The following is a 15515-nucleotide window of genomic DNA, read 5'->3' as shown; positions in this document are numbered from 1 at the left end:
AGTTTTTTTTCATTTACATCATGAATGTTTCACAGAAAGATTGATTAAATGGGCTTAGTTCTGGAGAGAGTAACCCAAAGGTTTTAAGCTTTGATCTAACAAAAGTAGTGAGTTTGAATAAAAAAAAATAATAATAATTTGTGAGGAATAACAGCCAATTGCTTGCTCATTTTAAGAGGATTTTCATGTTGCATAACAGACTATTTAGAGTAGTTCCAAAACGCCAAAACTATGAGTTATCAGATTACTCTATTAATCGCTGGAAAAAGCGATCACTCCCCTTTCATGTAGCATAACCATACACCAGATAAAACAATATCTGGGCAAACAATTAGGGCACCTAACAGGCTGTGACTACCCCTTGTCATTGACCGGTGACCAGTGAATTACTGACAGATTGAAGGCTTGTTTCGTTTTATTTATTGGGTCTGCAGTATCTTTGAGACTTAAAATCTAGATTTAAGCATAACCAGTCGTTTTAATGATATTTACAGCCCTATTTTTATGGAATCGAATTTAGAACTTTTTAAAAGGTCAGCGGAACACATGCCATGCGCTTTGCACTCTGGCCCAAAATGGATATTACCGCGGTAGGTACAATCAAAACCTCTTCCGTTGGCCAAATGTATAACCGCATACCGTTTATACTGCGTAACGGCCCCTTTCTGATGGTGTGTAAATATTTGACACCAAGGAGCCCATAGCGATGATTAACTGCACTCGTGTACCCTACTTCCTCATTCTAGACTATTTAAACCAACTTTTGACTACATAATACATAGGATAGCAGGCTTTTAAATGTACTGAAAACTATTACAAATTAAAATAGTTTAAATAAAAAAAAAAGGACTTGGACTGTAGGACTTGAGGATGTCACACTCAAAACCCACACCATCATCACCAGAACCACTGGTAGAGCATCAGCTGGTGGATCAACCTCAGTTTAGCGGTCAGGGAGGCGTTGCCTCACTTTCTCTCCCCCCGACCCGAGTGCACTGGCTGACACCCTCTGCTGCCTTTACCACCGAAGTAATGTGGCAGCAGCAGATGGGTCCACCGCTGACAGATAAAGAGGTTCGAGTCGACTTGCCACATATTTGAGTGAATTTATGACTCAGGGAGGTAATTATTAATAAGGGTGGACATGTATTATTGAGATCAACTGAAGCCTCTGTGCTGAATGAACTAAGGTGTAAATAGCCCTCCTCATAATGCATAACATCAAAGCCCCATGAAAGCGCGGGTGTTTACTGCTGTAGTGCTGCAACGGGAGGAGGGATGACCCACTTCCGCGGCTTATTCATCAACCTGATGCTCTCGCGCACAGAGCGTGGCAGTTCGCAAAAAAAAATCACAGGAAGCACACGCCATTGTAATGTGGAGTTTGCCGTTAACATTTTAAACGGATTTCTAGAATGCTCTGCATGGGCAGGAGTGGAGAAGATCAAAGCAGAAGGGAGAGATCAGGGATGGGGGCAGAAGAAAAAAAAAAAAAAAAAAACACAAAGAGGAGAGAACAAGGAGCTCTGTGACGTGAACAGACATGCAGAGCACAAAGAAGAGGATTTTCCACCGACTCCAGCAGGACCAGCTCATAGCTGCACACGTCAACAGAAATGAAAAACCTTAGGACAAACAGGACAGTTTCGGAAATCTGTCCCAGGGCACGGAGCCATAGCCAGTACACAGACTGCAAACAGCTCAGCAGTCACCAGGTTTCTGAGAAAACAGGAGTTCGCTCCTGTGTTATGGTCATGTGACCCTGCGCTCAAAATGCAATGGTGTGAAGTGAGACTTTTCAAAGGAACAGACACAGGTATGGCATGCGATCATAAAAAAAAAAATTAAATAAATAAACAATGGCATCAATAGCATCTTAAACTCCATATAAGCGACATCACTTTAAAATCATGAAAACACATTATTTGGTACATTTCATCACACAATTGGCTCAGAAAGCAAGTAACCTGTTAATTTTGACTGCCATTCTAAATAATTATATATTTGGTGGTAGCAGCCTAGGAGGAGTCACAAAGGTCACAGGCTCAAGCCCCATTGTGTCCCCGAGCAAGACACTCAACCCACACTTAACTATTTATTGGAAGTTTATTGCCCTGGATAAGGGCGTTTGCTAAATGTGATAAATTAGTTTAACCGAGTTTGCTCTGAGTCTGTGTGTGATGCCCAACAATTTGTGTGTGTGAACTAGAACTGCAGATTCCGAATACTGAGCCGCTGCCCCGTAAAAGCATGAGGAGCCCAGCAGGACAGAACAGCTTCTCAAAATAGCAGTTTATATATATAAAAAAAAAAAAAAAAAAAAAAAAAAAAAATTTTGTGGAATGTTCCACTGTTCTGATGTTCTACGCTGCGTAGTGCCAGCAGAATGAGAAACACTCCTCACACACAGTCCTGAGATATGCGCCACCTTCCTTTTCTGGGTAAATTGTGATGGGATGGACACCTTCACACCATCCAGACACAGACACCCCCCCCCCCCCCCCCCCCCAAAAAAAAAAAAAAAAAACAGCGACAGCAGTGTGAGGATGTGGGTTAGACACAGCCCCCGTCCAGCAACGCTTCTCCATGATGCACACAAAAATCCACTGTTCCACTGAGCCGTGACTCAGAGGAATGGAATTGGCGCTCTGCTATGATCATCTGTGGAACAGAGGGGGTTTCCTCCACACCAGGAAAGAGTAGAGACTGCAGCCTGACAGAAACGCAGGGCTGGGGGGACGGGGGCTGCTGGGAGGCGGCGGACTGCCTCTGAGATTCCATTTTTATTTCTAATGCAACTTCAAAAGCCACGGTTTCCACCACTTCTGGACATCTCTGCACAAGTCAAAACTTGCACTTGCCTTTTCATCAGTTTCAGAAAATGACACTGCAAAAAGAAACTATGCCAAAAATTTACATTTCGAGACAATCCATCACATGCTATTTCAGGTGATCTCCGAAAGGCACACTTCACAAAATTGCTAGGTCACATGACATGGTGCAATATAGTGGGGATAGACAATCACCACCCATAAAATACTCCCACCTTCCCTTTACTTACATGCATGCATGCATGTATTCTCCTTGACTGGAAATAATGATGGAAGAGCAGTTGCTGCAATAGAAAAATTCCTGCCAAAATCTACAGTTCCTCTCGCCATGATTCTTATTATCAGAAAAAAAAAAAAAATTAAAAAAATGGTCCACATACATTTTGCTATGGTGCTCTATCCAAATTTCTGCCAATACCCAACTCCATGTGACTATGTGAAACCGGTCCTCATTCTTTAAAATTCAAACCATGCTAAAATATGAATTATGTATGTGTGTGTGTATACATGTATGAATTATTATATTAAGGCACAAAGTTCTTTTTTTTTTAATACAGAAAGGTAAGCCCTTAAATCATTCAGCTTAATCCATGCACTGACAGTATACATAATATAAATGTTGAATATCTGATTTTCATGAAATACCAGCTATAAACGATAATGAAAACAAAAAATACCAGACTGTAAGGATAATGAATGTAGACTATTGAACTTCGGCACAAATTCACATTCCTCTCTTTCAATGTCTTGCATACCACATGTCTCATTGGCATCAAAAACAGTAAATGCACCACCGACTACGTTTTTACTGATGAAGGCTGATGGGTCAGTGATCTTAGAAGTGTAAAAAATATATACTACAGATTAAATTCTGAATAACATGTTGATGAGTCTCAGTCAAGCATAGGAATCATAAAAACCAAAAAGTATTCAAGGATGTGAAAAATGATAAAATATGAAAATAACTCATTCTTACAACATTACCACAAGTTCAGTTTATTTATATAGTCAGCATTGTGTCCCTGAGCAAGACACTTGACCCTGAGTGTCTCCAGGGCCACCGTCCCTGCAACTACTGTAAGCATCTCTAGATAAGGGTGTCTGATCAATGCAAACAAACAATGTACTAAAACAAAGAAGGCACAAAAGAAAACCACACACACACAAACACACATAAGGTCTGAGCAGTGATTCGAACTTTTGGAGGTGTGAGGTAGGGCTGTGCTATATGGCATAAATTTATATCACAATATGAATTGTAACTGTACACTGCAGCAGTCACTGCAGGAGGAACTTTGATAATAAATATATAGCATAACCATATACCAGATGAAACAATATCTTTCGGCTACACCCATAAGGCCACTGACATACCAGGTATTTGTTTGATGTGAGTGACTATATATATAACATTTTTCTGTATCAACTGTACAAATGTACATAAAAAATATAGTCAGAAAATATTTAAATAACACTATGCTTGTTCATGTTTTCAAAATTACCAAGACTTTTTTTTTTGCACAGGGTACCAAACAGGCTGGGACCACCCCAGGTAATTTCCATGAGTGATGTCAATACAAAAAAATCTATACCCCTTACCATACAGATTCTGCACATGTGTAACACCTAACCCTAAAAATTGCATTCATGCACGCACTTCGCGGAACTCATCGGGCAAGTGGTACGGATCGGGCAAGAGGGCACTGACACACGTGCTGCACTTAGTAAACCCGGACGCGCACAGCGTGCATTGACTGGCGAATTACTTGTTTTATTTCATTTATTGGGTCTGCAGTGTTTTTTTTAAAGACTTTTAAATGTAGGCGTGCACTTTGCACTCTCGTGCTGCAAGTAGACGTGGTTTCGCGCAGGTGATGCGACTTTGTCATTTTTTCGCATATAGTGCACCTAATACTTCAGAAGAGCACACTTAGCATTTAATTGCACTGAGAAAGTCCAGCCATATGACTGTGCATGCAGTGTATGTTTTTATGAGCTTGTTTGTGTGCCTGCGTGTGGGTGAGGCTACCAGACTGAACCCGCTGGTGGCACACAAGTCAGCTGGAACATTTTTATGACAAGGTGACACGGCAGCCTAAATTACCCTTCGGATTGAGGCCCACACAGCGGAGGGCCATAATCTGGAGGCTTAATCATTACCCACGGAGCCCTGGGAAACGGCGTGCCCGGCTTACATCACCTCCATTCCTCCCCACCTGCTCATCTCATCAGGGACCCGGGCAATCCGGGAGCTCGAGGAGAGGAGGGCAGCCTCCCAGACGCCTTACTGAGGTCATTACCGGCAGTCCACATTGCAGCACATTCAGGCAAAAAAAAAAAAAAAAAATCCCAGGAGGCCGGAGGGCTCTGGCAGGCCGGACCTGGTCCAACGCGGGCGTCACACGGAGCGACGGTGGGAGCAGTTTACACGAAAGAAACCAGGGCAACGGCCGCTTCATACCCATGCAGCGCGTCGATTATACCACAAGAGCGCAGAGGACATTCCTGACTGGTGAACCAACCGCACAAATGAGCCCCCCTGGCACCCCGCCCAAACCCGGCCCACTTAAACAAATGTTTAAATTCAAAGGTAAGCTTGCCAAGTCGGCATGGCCTACTACTACAAATTGCAATGACCGAAAGTGACCAAAGCACCCAGCTTATCCGAGTCCCCAGTCACCTGGCATGGATCACGCGGCGAAAGAATGCGAAACGTTAGAACACGGGCAGAATCACCGGCGTGCTGCAACCTCACCCCTGCAGTCCTGGCGGGCGCTCGCCCGCTAAGCTTCAGCTCCGTGAACTCACTGCTCTCCGGCCGCCCCGACTGACCCCAACGGATCGGCGCGGAGGAAGCCGGGCTTTGCATCGAAACAAATTGAATTTTTCAAAAGTGGCCTCGCCGCACTGCTGCGCGGAACCGTGGCCCTCGCGTGCAGCCCTGCCCCGCCGGCCCCTCGAGGTCTTTAGCTCGTTTACATGCACAACGCAGCCCTTTCAAGCGCCGGCTACCAGGCTTTAAAAAGTCTTTATGAAGTTAGTGGGGCATGATTTCAAGTTCTTAAAAAAACGAAGATGACATCACACCGAGTCACATGGAAAAAAAGGGAGGAGAAGAAATTCAAAAGCTGACCTTGGATGCACTGCAGCGTACCATCCTCTGCCCGGATGGTGAAGGTCTCACCCGGGTTCACCTGGACCAGGATAACCTGCAGGGGAAGATGCAGAAACCGCTGTAGCCATGGCAACAAGGGGTTATTGAGCATAGAGTTGAAAGGAGAGGGGACTCACTTGTTGAGGTGCATCCCCATTAAGCATATGAAGGGGAACATCGCCATTCGGCATTGGCGGAAGTTCCATGTGGTCCATCATCATCATTGTGACATACATTCATGGAGACCTCTCCAGGTCTGGCTTCCTGCAGGGACAGGCACATGTTAATAAAATAAATAGTACGGCAACTTGTGAAAAAAACATTTCAGAGCAATAGCCACTCAACCCCCCCCAAAAAAAGTTTACATTTCATAATCTGGTTTCCACAAAGAACTTTGCACAATCGTTTACCAGCGGGTTAAAAAAAAAAAAAAAAAAGACACTGATGAAAAGATGCGGTCACCAGGATTTATAAGATGATGATGTAATCTGTATAAGGATGATGTCATGTTTGTATAAAGTCTCCATCAAAGTGGGAAGACTGGGCAAGGGTAAGGAGGCAAGACTGCAGAGCTTCACCACAGGGGAGCCTACGGAGACCCCAAATCTCCTTAAGTAGGACCCATTCTTTCACAAAATCACTCTTCCAGATACCCACCAGCCCCTCAGCAGACCTGCTGGAGTCACACAAGGAGAGAGAACAGAAACCAATGACTCCATTAGAAACAAATTTGCGGCAGAAATTACAGAGTACTAAATGGAAAAAAGGCCAACTTGCTGAATCAATGAATTTCAACCTCCTCCTGAACCCAATTTTTATTTAAAAGGAAGCAGTGCTCGGAACGCCCTGACAAATCAAGATGCCTCAAAGCCCCGGAGGTTCAACTCACCACAAGGGCCCTGAGGAGTTACAAAAAGCCATGGAACCGCAGCCTATCGGCATGTCCGATAGACGAACAGTGCAGCTTTGATCTATGAAACACTGAACAGTCAGAACAAGAAAGGTCAACGTGATGATTCCCACATGAATTGACCCAAAACAAAACTCCAGTCAAAAGGAGCGGTTTTGGTGATGTTCATGTAATATACATATATACCAAGGGGCATTCATGCATAAAATTAGGAATACACTAATCCAGTACAATTATAAGTCAAAAAATTGACTCAAATAAGGCAACAGCGTGCATATCAGTGTGGTTTTTGTGTTCCGCACATCATGCAATAAGAGTATTGAAGCGCGACTCTACATCAACGCTGTGCACAACGTAATCAATTAGATCATGATGTTGCTTGGTGATTTTCTGGAGGCGGCATAGAAATTGTAGTTAAAAAGAAGTGCCGGTAGTGACTGTGGCCGCCTGATCCGAGTACAGCGCTGCTCCGGGAAAGGAGTAAAGCCTCGTTCAAATTGACGGTCGAACTGAATGCACTCTAAAAACCCTACACGTTTTTCTACGCTGTGTAGCTGCATCTAATTGCCGATTCACTGCCGTTCACAAACCGTCTAACGTTTTTTTCTGGATTTCAGTATAGATCGACGCCAAGAAAACTTCCGAACGTGCGACAGAACAAATGATGCCAGAAAAGTAACTGGTTCACACTCGTGTCGGATCGGTAGTCAAGATAGGCCGATATCCAAACACCAGGTTTTGGTATTGGATCTGCGAAAGCACAAATATCAAAATCAGAAAATTACAGGGCAAAATATTTTCAGTCTGTAATTGGTGATAATTTGTCCACCACCTCTTAAATTAAAACAATAAATAAATAAATAAATAAATAAATAAATAAAAATCAAGATGAAACCAATATAACAGCTTCCAGAAATCTGCATTATGATAAATACATTTCTAAAGAGGAAAAAGACCATTACAGGATTTACTTCAGTAGCTTGCAAAATGGTTGCCTTTGGTTTGCCATTTTTCATACCTTCAATTGAATTTTGCAAAAACAAACTTCACCTTGAGTTACAGTGAAGGACCAACTAGCCTCCAGTTATACTGCGAGTTTATTTCGGTTCTCTGCTAACAGTATGCCAGAGAGTTGCAAAGATGCATGACTAATTTGCTGCATGGGTGTTTCTCAAGATGTCTGTCAAACCGATATCAAACTAGGATTAGGATTATTTGACAAAAAATTTGACGATGCCCGTAATAGGCCTCCTCTTTCCTGTCTGGATTTATTGTTAAAAGTGGATATTCTAAAAGGGGGAAGGATTTCAATGATTTATTCCCAGATCACACTTAGACCCAGTATCTCTCATATCTAGGAACAGTGGGGAGGAAAGAAGAAAAAAAAAAAAAAAAACAATGCTCCGTAACCAGGACAGTGTTTCCAAAACTCTGGTCCTGCAGGAACGTCTGCCACCAAGTTTTCATTCCAACCCACACGGCTTCACAACCTGCCCCACATATTATTAAACCATTAATAAACCCCCGAGCCTAATTCAGGTAGGGCTGGAGGGAAGGTCCAGGGCTGAGAAACGCTGCTCTAGGTCATTCGACAGATTTTGAAATTTAAGCATAGCATGGTATCATGGCAAAGGAGAACCATTATTAAGATTATGTTGTTTTATGTAAATGGTAATAAAATTTTTTTGTTAAAAAATCAGGTTAAATTAATTGCGCAGGGCATCAAAAAACATTTACTACATCACTAAAAATTAAGGTTTCGGCATCACCCACAGACAGTCACTGAATCTTCCATCTATTACATTCCTGATTAACAAAAATAACATGATGCGAACGCAGATTGTGTCTATTCTAAAGTGAGAACAACATTTATTACTGGAAAATATGACCCAGACCTTCGTGAGAAAACCACCCCTACATGCTTATATTTAAATTTCAGAGTATTTCGCAGCATGCATGGAAGCAAAGTTCTGTGCTACGGAAGTGATTTACAGGCTCCGTGGCCGGACTTTGGAGAACTACTGTCATCAGCAGCACCTCCACAGCGTTTTCTTTCCTGTTGCTTCCGGCAAGACGGTTTCCAAGAACAGAGATAACAGCTATTCTAGCTTCTGCTGGATGAGCCTTTCCTTCTGGGATCTGCCTCAGCCCCTCTTCTGTGGGGTCTGAAATCCTCAACACCGACTTAACATGTCGTCTCCCTGAGGGCACAGAAGTCCGGTTGTAATCTCTGCCTCTTCCACCGGGGCGCCGTTCACTCTCCCGGTCAATTCCCGACATTTTTTTTTTTCCCCTGGAGGTTTAGTGTCTCGTTTAAATCAGAGGGTGGGGAGAGGAGAAGAGAAGACCTCGGAAATTCAACCTTGAGAGAAAACAAGATTTTGGCAGGATGCAAGTATGCGAGAGTGCAGACCCCCTACCTCTCAGGACCATGGCACTGGTTAACCGTGTCGCCCTCAAACGAGGCAGAAAGGCTTTTCATCCAGCGGACCGAGAGGCACCACGAGAGGCCAGATTCCACCCCCTCCAACCGAAACCTCCACCAGCAGCACCACCCGCGTCCGCGTGCCTTTCACACAAATTAAACAGCCCTACGGAGACAGACGTTACCCTAGCAACAGCATCTCTGGTGTTTGGAATGGTGGTCTGAGATAACAGGTTTGGAACAGGATCTCAAAACTGCAAAAAAAAAGGTGCAGGGGATAAGCACGGTTTTTCCTGTTCTACGTTTAAAAGGACAGCTGAAGAACAAGGAGAACCTTTAAAATAATTGAAAAGCTTCAGGAGACCCTGCTGCCCTCCCCATAATATTCCAAATTCCAGCATTCAGTTGGAACTCACCCACCCCCCTCAACGGTCCCAATATCTGGAAAAAAAAAAATGCATCCCAATAGAAACCCCGTCACGACTACCGCCTCCATCTGCACTCGATTACCAATCAGCAGTGAGAATAAATCATAATTTTAACAATGAGCACAGTAAAAGCAAACAAAATCATCACCTCCCCCCTTCCAGCCCTCAAAACTTTTCAAAAGTCGGATTTTTGCAAAAGGGAGGGAATGGGGGGTCTTGTTTTCACGTCTGGCAGTTTTACAGGCCCAGATGGGGAGTCAGTCTGGCACGGGCCCTATAATCCAACTAATGATACCCCCCCCCCCCCCCCCCCCCAGCCACATCCACTATGCGCACGATGCTCAGCCGCACACCTCGCAAACACCCGGCCGACGCCAGAGCCTCACCGTTTCCATTCGGCCCTCCGTTACCCATTACACACGTCTGGAGTCTCCAGTCACCAACGGATACTGGGAGGTGACATCACGTCTTTAAGAACATACCACTCCCCTCATTTCACCCACAGCCTCTTCAAACCACGGGTAGAAATAATAATTTACATTTACATTTAAGACATTTATCAGATGCCCTTATCCAGAGCGACTTACAATCAGTAGTTACAGGGACAGTCCCCCTGGAGCAATTTAGGGTTAAGTGTCTTGCTCAGGGACACAATGGTAGTAAGTGGGACTTGAATCCGGGTCTTCTGGTTCATAGGCGAGTGTGTTACCCACTAGGCTACTACCACCCTTCTTAATAATAATAATTAAACCTGAAAACATATCTAGTTAGATATTAAGATCATATTATATTAGGAGTTTAACGTTCTAAAACACAGAGAGCCCGCTCTGCTGGGAACTGAAAGCATATTTGGGTGAAAACCCCGGTGAACCCCTTTGCTTTGAGCGAGGGAGGGCAAAGGTCGTCAGGTCAGTGAAGTGCAGGTGAACAGCCTCACAGACACTGTACACAAGGTTTAAAACATACACGGAGCGGGTCACTCTCTCACCCACATGCTTTCGAGCTCTTCGATCCGAATCCCAACCGATAGGAGCCCGGACGGGGAACCGTGGGTTTACTGGTTGAGGAGGAGTAATAAGCCGCCAGTGCCAAATCAAAAGCACGAACTCGCGTAGGTCCAGACAACCACACCAAAAAGCTAAACTAATTGAACAAATATTTAGTGCCATAAAACTGACGTGTGACGTAAATTCCAATGGAAGCAAGCAATGACTAGCATTTCAACAGAATGCGGAAAAAAAATCTGAAACGAAAGTCTGGAGGACCAAAGCAGGAAGTCATCGGCAGGGCAATACAGGAAAGGAAATGACAATGAATCAGACAGGCCGAAACGTATACGGGTGGGGTCGAAATGTTGATAAGACCAGTGACTACTGCACGGGAAAACAATGAAATCATAGCCGAACCCTCGTTCAGTCAAAAAAAAAAAAGTTAACACCTGGACTGTATTGACAACGTGCAAGCCGGTGAAGTCGGAGTTTGATTGAATGTTCACCCATTGCTCGAAATCCCGAAAATCAGCTGATGTGATCAGCCTGGTGCAGAAGCGGCGCTTTATGATCTCGGCATGCGGCATCTACAGGAAATCAGGACAAAATCAAAGGCAGGCCAGTGTGATGCCTTCAAAATAATAACTCTGAGGCAAAAATAAATAAATAAATAAATAAAAATTGCCACCGTCATGTATGTTTTTGTGCCGAAAACAGAGAGCGTCTCCTCCATTTACGCCCCCACCACCTTCCTTTTTTTTTTTTTTTTTTTTTTTTTAAGAAGGTCAACAGGTCAAATTCCTCATCCTCATTCATGCTTCTACTACATTCTACATACTGGAAAACCGTGAGTGTGTGATATATATATATATATGTGTGTGTGTGTGTGTGTCCTCAGTGGGGGTCTCTCTGGGTGCTCACGGTGACCATAACATGGATGGATGTACTATGTGATAAAGTGAAGTGATTGTCACTTGTGATAGCGCAGCACACGGTGGACAGTCAAATTTGCCCTCTGCATTTAACCCATGCCGGGGAGCAGCGTGTGGGGACGGTGCTTTGCTCAGTGGCACCTAGGCGGATCGGGATTCGAACCGGCAACCTTCTGATTACAGGGCCGCTTCCTTAACCGATAGGCCACCACTGGCACTGGGACTGCAGACCAAAAAAAAAAAAAAAAGCCTAGCTACCTGAAACCAGACCGCGAAAAAGAACATCCCAGCAGTCACTCGCACAGACGACACAATGGTCTTCCTCTGCTAGTAAACCATCGACATGGCCGTCTCACACACACACACACACGCCGAAAAACGCTACTACCGCACACGTCCCGTTTTTACTGCAGTGCCGCACTTTATTGTTGACTTTGGACAGCAAAATGTTAGTCACTACATGTGGGCTACATGTGGGCAATTAGAAGCAACTATTTCTAATTGCTAATGTGACGTGGCAGCGCTCATCACACAGCTGCGATGCTGCAAGATCTCTCAAGAAATCTTTAATCAACCCGGAAGGAATGATAAAAAGGAAGGGGTGGTGGCAGCCTAGCGGGTAACACACTCGCCTATGAACCAGAAGACCCGGGTTCGAATCCCACTTACTGCCATTGTGTCCCTGAGCAAGACACTTAACCCTCAGTGTCTCCAGGGGGGGGACTGTCCCCTGTAACTAGTGACTGCAAGTCGCTCTGGATGTAATTAATTGCTAAATAATATGACTTCTTTCTCAGTCTGGATTCTCTTCCTGCAATATCTTCCTTGATATCGTCATGCCACCTTAAGTCCTACTGTGCAGCAGTGCGCTATAACTCATAGATTCATCAATCTATTTACGGCAAAGCAAGCTGCCATTTTACAATCAGGGGCAGTGGTGGCCTAGCGGCGCCATAATCTGAAGGTTGCCGGTTCGAATCCCAGTCCGCCAAGGTGCCACCGAGCGAGGCGCGGTCCCAACACGCTGCTCCCCGGGCGCCGGTCACGGCTGCCCACTGCTCACCAAGGGCGATGGTCAAAAGCAGAGGACACATTTCGGCGCGTCGGCGTGTGCTGTGCTGCAGTGTATCAACAATGACAACCAAATCACATCACTTTCATTAACGACAGGTCAGCACAGGCCCTCGGCCCACGGTTCGCGGCAACAGCTGGAGGCGCCGCATCTTACTCTCAGTCCTCAGGGACGGCAGAGGGCTTTTATCAGGCGCGCTTGTGGATAACATCGGCGCACTTCAAAGAGGGAGCCGCCGCAGGGAGCCCACGGCCCCGGGGAGGAGAGCGGGGTTGTCGGTGGGGAGGTGCCGGACAGCGGCGCGCCAGGTGCGGAACACATGAGAGCGGAGGGGAGGCGAGGAATGCAGCCGTGCCCATGGGGACGGGCAGATGCAGCAGGGCGCCTGGCACCGGGTTCGGCGCGTGCACCGTGCACCGCTCTCTCTCTCTCGCCGCCTGAATGGGAAAACCACGCAATAAACGCTCGGGGCGGCGGCGGCGATTTCGCTTCGAAGCTCTGGGTGGAGCACCCACTCGTCCTGGGGGGGGGGGGTACTGCTCAGAGTCGTGGCGCGGCGTCCGACTCATCCTCCAAACCCCGGCTCGCGCCGAGTACCCTTGGCGACGTCGCAGGGGGGGACTTTGGTCCCTTTCGGCATATTTAAGCAGCTCCGTCCCCGGAGCGGAGGGGCTTTGGTAATTGCCAGCGGCTTAACATTCTTTCCCGTCTGGAGTTTGGGAGGGAGAGGGGGGGTTCGAGGTGGTGGTGGTGGTGGGCTCGGCGTTTGTTGGCCAAAAGGGGGGTGGGGGGGTGTGCGCGTCTGACAACTTCACACGCCGAACAATGCAAACGAAATGCGAGGCATTTCGCAGGCCAACAAAAAAAAAAAAACACAACAAGAAGGAAGAGGAAAAATCCTCTTTGCTCCTCTCCACACTTTCCCCAGGCAAACAGATTAGACCTTCCAGGGTCGGAAGATGCACGTCGCCGCTGTAATTTTCCCAAAAATTAAAAAAAAAAAAAAAATTCAAGAGAGAGAAGGAAAAAAAAAAAAAAAAAAAAAAAAAAGTGAAAGTTAAAAAGAACGAGTGGAAAAGCGCTGCTCCCTTCAGCTCCACACGGGTCTTGGAATTTCGTCTGACGTCACGTATTTGGGATCGAATTTCTCCTTCGTGGGACCGAGCGACGGTGTCGCCACTGTCCCGGAGTCCCGGCGGCGCATTCCTGCCTTCCCGCGAGCATCTCCGCGGAGCGACGCGCCATTAATAAACCAATCAAATCAATAAACAGCAACAATAATCATATTAATAAATCGGGGTTCGGCGTTTTTACGGCGTTTTCCTGCGCGTGATCGCCACCACGCCGAATAAAATCATTAAATTCTCTCTTTTTTTTTTTTTTTTTTTTTTAAGTTTTACAAATAAAACCTGCGGCCACCGTGTCCCGTCTCTGGCTGCGGTCTTCGGAGGGGGGGGGGGGGGGGGAGCTTCGTAACACCTTTCGCACATTCAAATTCCAGAAACTTCTGCCATTCTGCAAATCCGCAGCGCGGGGAACCGGCAGGCGTGGACGTTCCTGCGTGGACGTGAAGTTCTCTCCAACTTCGTCCAGGGTCTCGGCTTCTCGTCGGAGCCGCCAACGAAAACGCGGCAACGTTTAGCAGTCGCGCCGCATTCGTGCGTTTAAAAGAAATGGAGGGGGGGAGAAAAGAAAAGAAAAACCCCAAATAGCACAAGCAGCGTGCGACGCGGCGCCGAAAGTTTCGTTTTCGCCCGAAGCCAAAACTTCCTTTTACCGAGAACGCAGAACCGGCGCCGTGCGACTTTCTCCAACTTCGCGACGCGGGACAATCGGACGACAGAAACGGGGAGGGGAAAAAATACAGACCGCTCGCTTCCCCTTACCTCGACTTCTCTTTCCTTTTCGTCGGACGTGATTTTTTGTGTTGTTGTTGTTTTTTTGTTTGTCCACTTTTTTTTTCTTGTCCCTCCTTCAACTGGCATCAAAACGAAGCCATAACCAGACTGGAGCGTCCGCCGCGGACCGAGCTGATGTGGGATTCCGCCATGTCAATTATGTCAACGCACATGGGGGGAGTGAGCGGGCCCGGCTCTACCGTAATGGACCTAATAGACCGCGCATGCGCGGTTCGCCTTCCCTGGGGGCACCGGGTGACGAGATCTGTCATACCTGACCGTGGATAATAATAATAATAATAATAAAAATAATGAATATCAATTCAATTCGTACATTTCTGCTCTTTTTGCACATGTGTGTCTTGTCTTGTGTGTCCTGTTTGAAACATCCAACATATCCACTTACAAGATGTTCCTGCATGATGTTGTCCTGTTTGTCCTGTTCATTGCACAGAAAAGTTTCACTTTTCTCTTATAGAGAACTGTACAGCATTTACGTTTTAGTTTTAGTTAGTAGAGTTTAGTTTAGTGTGTATACACATAGATTTTTTTCTTTCTTTTATGATTAAACTATGGGGGAATCTGAGTGAAACACTATTTAAGTACACGGTATACTGTGTATAATGTTGTACTGGCAATAAACCAATTTTGAATCTTGAATACATCTCCGTTTAATGAATATAGTCTACTTTGGGCATGTGAGACGATGAGTTCTTCTGTTAAAATTATACAGCTGACTGATGAATTCTGCTCAGTGCAATACAAGGGAAGCTCAAATTATGAATAAACGTTATGATCTTTGTAGTATTAAAGCTACTACTACACACTCAAATATACATATCAGTCTACATACTCATTAATTCTCCTTTGGGGATC

At 45.5% G+C, this 15515-nt stretch overlaps 1 protein-coding gene across 6 annotated transcripts in view; it reads right to left on the bottom strand.

The window, feature by feature from the left end:
* fndc3bb (fibronectin type III domain containing 3Bb) overlaps positions 1-14819 on the bottom strand; it is a 49146-nt gene extending 34327 nt beyond the window's left edge. For 4 of the 6 annotated variants that reach the window (XM_028967523.1, XM_028967526.1, XM_028967527.1 and 1 more), the window contains exons 1-3: positions 14628-14819; positions 6123-6249; positions 5965-6040 (exon numbers count right to left, since the gene is read on the bottom strand). In XM_028967523.1, the coding sequence (XP_028823356.1) occupies positions 5965-6040; positions 6123-6221 (175 nt within the window). In that variant the 5' untranslated portion in view covers positions 6222-6249; positions 14628-14819. Of the gene's footprint in view, positions 1-5964; positions 6041-6122; positions 6250-9315; positions 9431-14220; positions 14311-14627 lie in introns of those variants that run through there. The other 2 variants (XM_028967524.1, XM_028967525.1) reach the window with 2 other exon arrangements.
* Between the last annotated feature and the right edge of the window lie 696 nt (positions 14820-15515).

This window comes from Denticeps clupeoides, chromosome 2 (genome assembly GCF_900700375.1).
Source record: "Denticeps clupeoides chromosome 2, fDenClu1.1, whole genome shotgun sequence".
In the NCBI taxonomy this organism is placed as follows: domain Eukaryota; kingdom Metazoa; phylum Chordata; class Actinopteri; order Clupeiformes; family Denticipitidae; genus Denticeps; species Denticeps clupeoides.
Note: the sequence above shows the minus strand (reverse complement) of the source record. Positions and strands in the feature narration are given on the sequence as shown.